This window comes from Mangifera indica, chromosome 1 (assembly GCF_011075055.1).
Source record: "Mangifera indica cultivar Alphonso chromosome 1, CATAS_Mindica_2.1, whole genome shotgun sequence".
NCBI lineage: Eukaryota > Viridiplantae > Streptophyta > Magnoliopsida > Sapindales > Anacardiaceae > Mangifera > Mangifera indica.
In genome coordinates, this window is record NC_058137.1 from 21,652,178 (window position 1) to 21,660,824 (window position 8,647).

The 8,647-nt window shown below is 32.3% G+C and overlaps 1 protein-coding gene across 1 annotated transcript; it reads right to left on the minus strand.

The window, feature by feature from the left end:
* Positions 1-258: 258 nt before the first annotated feature.
* LOC123222588 (digalactosyldiacylglycerol synthase 1, chloroplastic-like) lies at positions 259-5,780 on the minus strand. Its single transcript, XM_044645437.1, has 7 exons — positions 5,084-5,780; positions 3,571-3,603; positions 3,308-3,395; positions 2,130-2,614; positions 1,772-2,038; positions 1,273-1,622; positions 259-1,046 (listed from the first exon to the last, which is right to left on the minus strand). Exons 1-7 carry the CDS (start codon positions 5,684-5,686, stop codon positions 512-514), a joined length of 2,361 nt encoding a protein of 786 aa, XP_044501372.1. The 5' UTR covers positions 5,687-5,780; the 3' UTR covers positions 259-511.
* Positions 5,781-8,647: the final 2,867 nt, after the last annotated feature.

An 8,647-nucleotide genomic window follows, 5' to 3' on the forward strand; every position in this document is an offset into this window, starting at 1 on the left:
TTTATTTATTTAAAATAAATATATATAATATTATTATTTTATTTTTAATTCAAAATTATTTAATTATATAACAATACGTTATTTTTATATTTAAATTATATAAAAAAAATATGTACCATAATTTTATTGATTTTTTGATAGTGAAACTACTGAATGCACTAACCTCACCAAAAATAGGAAGCATCAAAAGTTCTAGGACTTAAAATGTACAAATAACTGGTCTACAGTTACGCAGAGTAAAAGAAAGCTTACTCCAGCTTCTGCGGAAATTTACAATTTATTGAAAATTCAGTACAACAAAACACTGTTTATTTTTAACATAAATAATCACTGACTAAGCTTCTTTACGCTTCTGTTAACAAAACAAAATTTAGTATTTGGCTATCATAATATGTGGTTCTGAAATGAATATATATTGTTATCGTGTGTAAAAGCCACCTTCCACTAAACAACCTAAGTTCAATGCTTGTAAATTTACATTGGGATTTTGAATACATGATGGTTCATCTACTTACCAGCCATATATAGGATTTTCTACTTGCGGCGGTGGAAGATGCAGGTCTTTGCAGTGCTGCTTGTCATAGTCCCGTGAACCGGGTATTGCTCCAGTACAAAGTCGAAGAAACTCATTCCCAGTGAGACAGTAGTGTGCAAATGCCAGCCCTCCATCAACCACATCATTAAGACTAGGAATTAAAACTGACTTTTTGATGATCTTTCTGTTAGTTCTGCCTGACTTGGCATCATCATCGATGTTATTCAAGACTTTATCAAGCTCAGAATATTCAATAAATCTCTGGGTGGCAGCCTCCCATGAGAGGTTATATCTTTGCTCGGGAGTAAGAGGCTGAGGCTCATTTTCCAATGCTTCTTTCACTTTGGCAACAAAATCTTCGGATGTCTTGTAGGTCAAACAGTTTGGGAATGACCTAAAGAATTCGTTTGATGGGTGATCTGCACACACCACAAATTTTCCCATGGCAAGTGCTTCAGCAGTGGCTGTGCACAGCACATCAGTGACACTAGGATTGATGAAGACTTTGTATCTGCAAGCGGAAGGAAAATGCATTAGACAGAAGGATTAAGGGATAACAATTATGAGAAGGAAACTATGCACACATGCAGAACTCAGCAGAGTTCAATTTAATTTGATTTTAAACTTAATACAATTTCTCTCTGGATTTATTTCATATATTATTCAATGTATTTTAAAAGTTTCTCAAATTAACTCCTTTTTCAGAGCAACGATGACAGTTCCCAAGGGTTCCTTACCCATGAATGGAATCATCAGCATGGTCTCTTCCCCTCTGAAAATTGACATTCAAATCCAACCGCTTAGCAGCACTATGGACTTCATGTGCATCCTCTCCGTTACCGAAAACATCCAACTTGAGACCATTAAGATCATTCTTGTGCTTTGCAAGCAAATCTATCAATTCCGTGTATCCCTTTGCCCAGACCATCTTGCCTAGAAAATAGGCTCCTTTTGAGAAGGCTTGCTGCCCCAGTTCCCTCTCTGCAGCAACTTTTTCACCAATTTTCAAGAACTTTGGATTGACACCATGGACATTGCAAACCACAGACTTTGGTAAATCCTGAGTGGCGGCAGAAAGGCGAAGAACCTGAATGGCAAACACGATCAATTAGATCGCACCACATTATAACCACCCGTAAAATTTTACCAAGGATGATCAGCCAGATAATATTAACTGAACCACCTTCTCATGACCAATTCATTAGTCACAAGCTATCATACACAAACTTGACATACCTTATGGCAGTATGCTCTTGTGACTATGTTGTTTATGTGTTTCACAAGGAATGCTTGGAGAGCCCCGTTTTTCTCCCTCTTGATATATTCCAAGTAATTTGTGTGAACAACACCGACAACATGATTAAATTTATCAGTCCAGCGCTTACCATGATGGTACCAGTTCAGGTGCTCTGGTTCTTCCAGGATTGCAATATCAGCATCCCTTGATGGAACAAACTGAGAAGTATCCCCTGCAGGTATTATACTACGCCTTTCTTTTGAGAACTAAAAAACAGGGAGATGTAAATTTTCAGACATACGTTATACTTGGTATGATCAACAAGACATTGCATAATTTAATTCATCCAAAAGCTACCTTTCCAGGATAAAAAGAGATCTTAAAATCAGTTTTAAAGCCGATCCTTTCCTCGAGCCAGTTGCGTATGTAGTTTTCCTGCTCTTCAGGTGAACTAAAAGTGATGTTATTTGGATATACTAATTCTTGATCTGACTTGCAAAGCCAGGGAACCAATAGTGTGACATTTTGTTGTGCAGTCTTTGATAAATAAGCTGCTCGAAAAAGTGGATTCACAGCTGTCCCAGTCATCCACGGAAGACTAGCAGTTGTGACAATGGCCACGTGCCTTTTTTTCTCTGACTGGTCAAACTTTGCAAAGTCTGTCCAAAAGCCACCTTCATAATGATGTCCTGTACTTTGAAGGACACTAGCTAACCTTAAATCCAGTTCATCATTTATATTATTGTTCTCAAGTAAGGTGGATTCTCCTGCAGACAGTGAGCGCAACAGAAGTTGTTCTCTGCGTTTGCTACACAAGGCTTCCACTATATTATCACATATACCTGAAATTTATGCAAAATAGCATTGAATTAAAAGCACTAGTAATATTGTCAACAGGTATTCAACGATCATAATTTCAAGAAACATGAAAACCATTGCATTGATCAACTAATCAACAAAAGAATATAGAAAAAATCAAATATCGGTTGCCTTAAAGCTAAGTAACAGTAAAAAATGGCACTTATACTGTTGCCCTTGATCACTAATTATGGGAATACCTTAATTTGTTAGATTGATTTATGATGACTGTTACCTTTAATTATGCAAACTACTAGTATAATCATCAAATGTGACACCATTTTATGAATACTAAATGTACTAAAGAGGATGAAGGGGGTGGGAGTTTCAGGAATAGAAAGCCAAATCATTATGAAGTATTTTAATATCATTGACCATCTCAGTTCTTTTATATTATTCACAAGTTCTAACAAGATGAAGGTTGAAACTTTTCACTCATCCAGGTCCATGTTTGGCCCTCAGTTCTTCTCCTTGATTCATTTTATAAAACAGCCAAAAAGATTTATTCCCACAGTCCACTTATATTGACTCAGTAGCTCAAAATGGAGTATTAAAGTGTTGTCCAATAGTGTTAAGGCAACCAAGAGTGCAAAATTTCATTCTACTAGAATAGATAAGAAGTTAATCATGCCTTTCAACTCAAAAAATAAACCTGCAAAAAGATCATAATCACTTACCTCTTCTAACACCAAGTTGATCAAGGAATGGTCCCGATTGTCTCACTAAACATGCCAAAAGTTCTGGTACATCTAGTGGGGGTACCTCCTGTATCAGGCGAAAGAAGAAAGATCAATGCCACACATATTCTAATTTAACAAACATTTCTAAAGGTCCTAGACAAATTGAATGGGGCATTCTTTGCATGAATTGTTTGAATGAAATGATCATTCAAAAAATTAAATTTGCATTTAAAAAGAAACTGTATAGGTTAGACACCAACCTTTGAATCTTGTGGCTCTTTACAAATTGCTTTCTGCACAAACATATAAACACATTACTAAAAATTACCTTACAAATACATTAGCAAGACAAGATAAAGAGTGAAAATGAACAAAGGACAATAATATATGACTAAAAATTTCAACACAAACCAAAAATCACAACAATCAAAGAAGTTGGTCTCTAACTTGAGGAACAGACTTAGTTTTGTGATATCAATCATTAGCCAATAATCCAACGAAATTTAATAGCCTTCAAAGAGAAGTTCGAGACCACCAAATATGCAATAGAGATGGATGGAATACTAGTATTGCAAATATAAGTAACAAACATAAACTAATATAGCTTAACCCATAAAACATAAATTTTCACAATTGAGTTAAATTCTCCATCTCTATCAACTTTTCTCCCTCTTGCTGTGTAGTATGGGTGAGGGAGTAAATGAAAATATGTGCCATTTATTCATGGCAACTTAAATATATACCTAGATAGAAGTATAACTTCTACTTCTATAAACCTAACTGTGAACAAGTGTTTGATAAGACAAGGCATTAAACTGCAACATATGGTTTGTCATTGTGTGTGTGTGTGTGTGTGTGTGTGTGTGTAGCCTAACATAATGTTCCATGAAACATGGCTGGCCTTGTAAAATTAATAAAAGAACTTGTCCTTCAGTTGTGTAAGATCTATGATCACATAAAATTTCTAGTTGAACTTCTCCATTGCATCCAGGACACTCCAATTGTATGCTTAATATGCTCCTATATCTCATGCTTTGGTAGTAACTTGAGCCCAAGGAACCTATAACAATCACTTTTGCATCCAGAAGTGGGAATGGAATAAGAGTCCATACTTGTCTTAGTGTTAGTTTGATTTAGTTTAAAGCAGAGGAAGTAAAATCTCTGACCTTAAAATTGCAAGTCATTTATACTCCCAGTCTAGCATAGCTTAAAACTTAAACTCTAAAATATCCCACCATAAATATAATTCATGCAAACTTCTACCATAATTTAATTCATTAATGTTATGCCTTACACAACCAACATTTGCCAAAATAGTTAAGTCGGTGTCTGGCTATATAAAAGCAAGAGATAAAGGCTCAAAGCTATAACTTATGGTAGGTCAATTTTATATAGGAAATCAATAGTATCTCTCCCCTAGTAATATCATTATAATGTTCATATGAATCACGTCAATATCTCCAATGAGCACACTTCTTTTCCAACATTCATTACAACAATTTGCTAGGAATCCAATTATAAGTCTACTGTCAATATAAGCGATATGGACGATTATTTCTATTATTCTCTATATCTTGCTATTAATCTCCTAATTTAAGAAATAACTCCCATATTAGTTATCTAAAACACGCAACCAACTCATACTTCATCCTAGGTTTCTCATAGGCCAACACATAACCAATGAAATTTTCCCTAGAAAGCATATACACCAACATTAAATAAAGATATAACCCAAAACACATAAATTAAAGAAAAAAATAAAGAATAACATACCAAGCTAGACTTGACTTTCTCAACAAAATCACCACTCTTGAACCCGCCAAAAATGTCCTCCACAGACAACTCTCGCTTCCGCTCAAACTCCCTCAGCCTCGTCTTCAACGTCCTTATCGGCTCCCATTCCCCTTCTCCCTCTCCCCAAAACTCTCTCCCTCTTTTACTCCTATCAAACTCAAAAATTCCATTGCTGTCCCTCTCCTCATCCGCCTCAGACACTAACGCGTTCCTTATAGCCGACAAATCCAACCTTATCCTAGCGCGTGGTCCCCACTTCTCCAGCACACGCTTTCTGATCTCCGGCGCGGAGTACACTCGCCGGAACTCCGAAAATTTCGGCTGAAATTTCTTCACAAAGCCGATTTCCGTTCCTGACAACGGCGACGAATTAATTGATGAAACTGAGAACGTAGAAGCCGAATTGAAGAAATTCTCGAGCTCTCTGTCAAACGAACTCGCTAAATTCTTGAACGAATTGGCTCGGTTCTTCATCAACTGCAAATCAGCGTCCGCCGAGTCACGCACCTCTCGCCAGCTCTTCGAGATGAACGAGAACGCATTAGACGAAGAAGTAGAGGAGCCTGGCCTTTCGCTCTCCATGCCCTGTGTGTGTTTTTTTTTAATATTATTTTTTCTTCTAATTTTGTGAGTTTTCTAAGATATGTTTTTGAAGAGAAACCCATAACCCAGAAGAGAGGGATTAGAGAATTTTCTTATTTGATTCTTCAGCATTATTCTGGAAGTCGTTGAGTACACGTAGACGGACATGTGAGATGGTGGGGTCGATAAGTTGAGGTGATCTGGATGTGTGAGGTGGCGGGGTGTAACTGGACAAAGGTGACTCTTCACGGGAATATCGTATGAAAGATAAGAATATGCTGATGCCTTTGAGACAAAGGCCGGCAACAACTCTTACCAAGGTGTGAAAAAATCGCCCCCGAGGATCGCTTGATTGAGAAAATAAGAAATTTTACGTATAAAAAAAGTATATATTTAAAAATTTTTTATAATATTTTTAAATCAAATTCATAATTTATTTAATATAATAATTTTTGAATTAATAATTAAACATAATATTTATATATTTAATACGATTAATTTAATCTTAAAAGATCGATATAACTATAATAGAGTTTTTCATTAAAAAATATATATATATTACTTAAAATAAATATAATTCAAATAAAAATTCATATATTTTATTATTAATGATAAAGAGTTTCAAGATTTTCTAAAATAACTTCTAACAATTTGTCTACTCCTATGAATTTTATCCTATGATCTAGTATAGTAGATTAAGTAAATAATATAGATTTATCTTCCCAATATTTTTTTTTAAATTTATATTCCATTGTTTTTTAAATAAGTTCAAAAACTTTATGCTATATTTTTTAAAAATAAAACTAATATTTATTATACATATTAAACTAAGTAACTTTTAGAATAATAAATACCACAACATTGCTCACTAAATTTGTTAGTGGGCACTTAGCAAAAAAATAAAGCAATTGTTAATAGTTTTAAAATATTCATTAAAGAGAATCCAATTTTCTAACCATTTTCAGTAAAAAAATATAATATTCTTATAATTTTTTTAGTTGTGTATTAAAATATTAGGTAATAGCATTTTCGTAACCTTCGTAAGCCTTTAACATTTAAAATATGAAGTTTTAACGAGTTTTAATATCAGTTTTCAATGTTCTCTTTTTTAATTTCTATTGTTTACATATTGTATAATATTGTTATAAACGGAAAGGTTATAATGAAATAAAAGGTTCTTGTATGTCTAACTATTGATATTTCTTTCTTAGCTTATTATATTTCATATTTTGCAATTAAATTTATTCATTGACACACAACTTATATGACATAAGTCACTAACACGAGATAAGTGTAGTAGAAGTTTTCATATCGTTTATATGTACAATGTTGATATCGTTTAATAAGTGGAGAAAGAAAACGAGATAATATTGTCAATATATATGGAAATCTAAAGAGAATAGATGGAATTTCATTTCTTGATCAACGGATGATTTGAATTATAAAAATCCATACCCTTTTATTAACTAGGTAAAGATAATCTAAACACACAAAGAAAATTAGTTTAACTAATCTAAGAATCTTTATTAATTCCAAATTATAAGAAACAAGATATCGAAGGAAATAATTAAGTTTCATAAATGAAGAATCTTAAAAATTCATTATTATATTTAATGATTTTTTCCTAAACTCAAATTAATCCTATTAAAATTAAACTTTCTATACATAAAATAATCCTAAGATTAAATATTTAATACGTTGAAAAATTAGTTCTAAATTAATGATTAAATAATATTAGAAAATTTGAATTAAATTAAACTCTTCTATCACATATTACTAAGCATTTTGCCACATGATTTGACACATCTTCATGGTTGCAACATCATCATGCCCCTTGGGTTGGATCACCACAATTGTTTTCTTTTGCCTTACCCAATTTGCTTTGTGGTTCACATTTTTCACCAAACTACCTTTTTGTCTTCTTTTTATGAGTTCTCTACATATTTTGCATCTTTTCTCTTCGTATCTTAATCTAATTTTCCTTCCAAAATTTGAAGTTATTGGTCCTCCATCATTCACCTTTATAAGGTAGATTTGAGTGTCTCTACATTAAATCAATAGTTCAAAAATATGATGATGTAGTATTAACTATGATAGATTTTTTTTAAACTTATTTCATATTAAGTAAAAAAAATTGGGCTAATTCTCCATAAATTGTTACGTCAGCAAGTGGATATTATAAAACATGATAGAATAGATAAGATTTTTTTTTTTTCAATTGAAAATCAGAAATAATATAATGACCATTCGCACAAATATATCCTAATTATTGGTTACTTGACATCCGTAAATCAGAAGTCAATGAAATAATTTCATTTGATTGATTAAGTTCATTTTTAATTTTCAATTTCATGTGTTCACAATTTTTAACAATCTCATATGTTAAAGTGTTCTTAGGAAATCTTATATAAGCAAGTTGTAAATTATTTTACATAAATAGTTCTAAAATATAATTTATAGCAAATGAAAAAGGTTGATTAGTTACCACGTCATAGTTGATCATATAATCTCTCATGTTTTATTGATTATATATGAATTATAAAGTTAGACGCCTTACCCATAATAGTATTTGATGGACTAGTAGATAATTTACAAACTAATCTTGACCTTATCAAAGAAATTGCCGTTACCATTTTAGGCAATGTAAGATTATTTTTGCAATGCGAGATTATACACTTACGAAAAATGTATGGTGTCACCTAAATTTGCACATATTAAACTACAACTACAATATTTACCCAACGTGTGTCAAAACCATTTTACCACCAACAATTTTTTATGTTTGATTAAAATGTTTCTGAAACGTTGACTTTTATTTTCTTAAAATGATAATTGTAATTATGATTCTTCATTTCGTAATTTATCAATGTATAAATTTTTTTTATTATTAGAATAATTAAATTCATTTGAATTCAGATTTATGTTAAAATAAATTCGATGAAAGAAATATAATTGATTAAA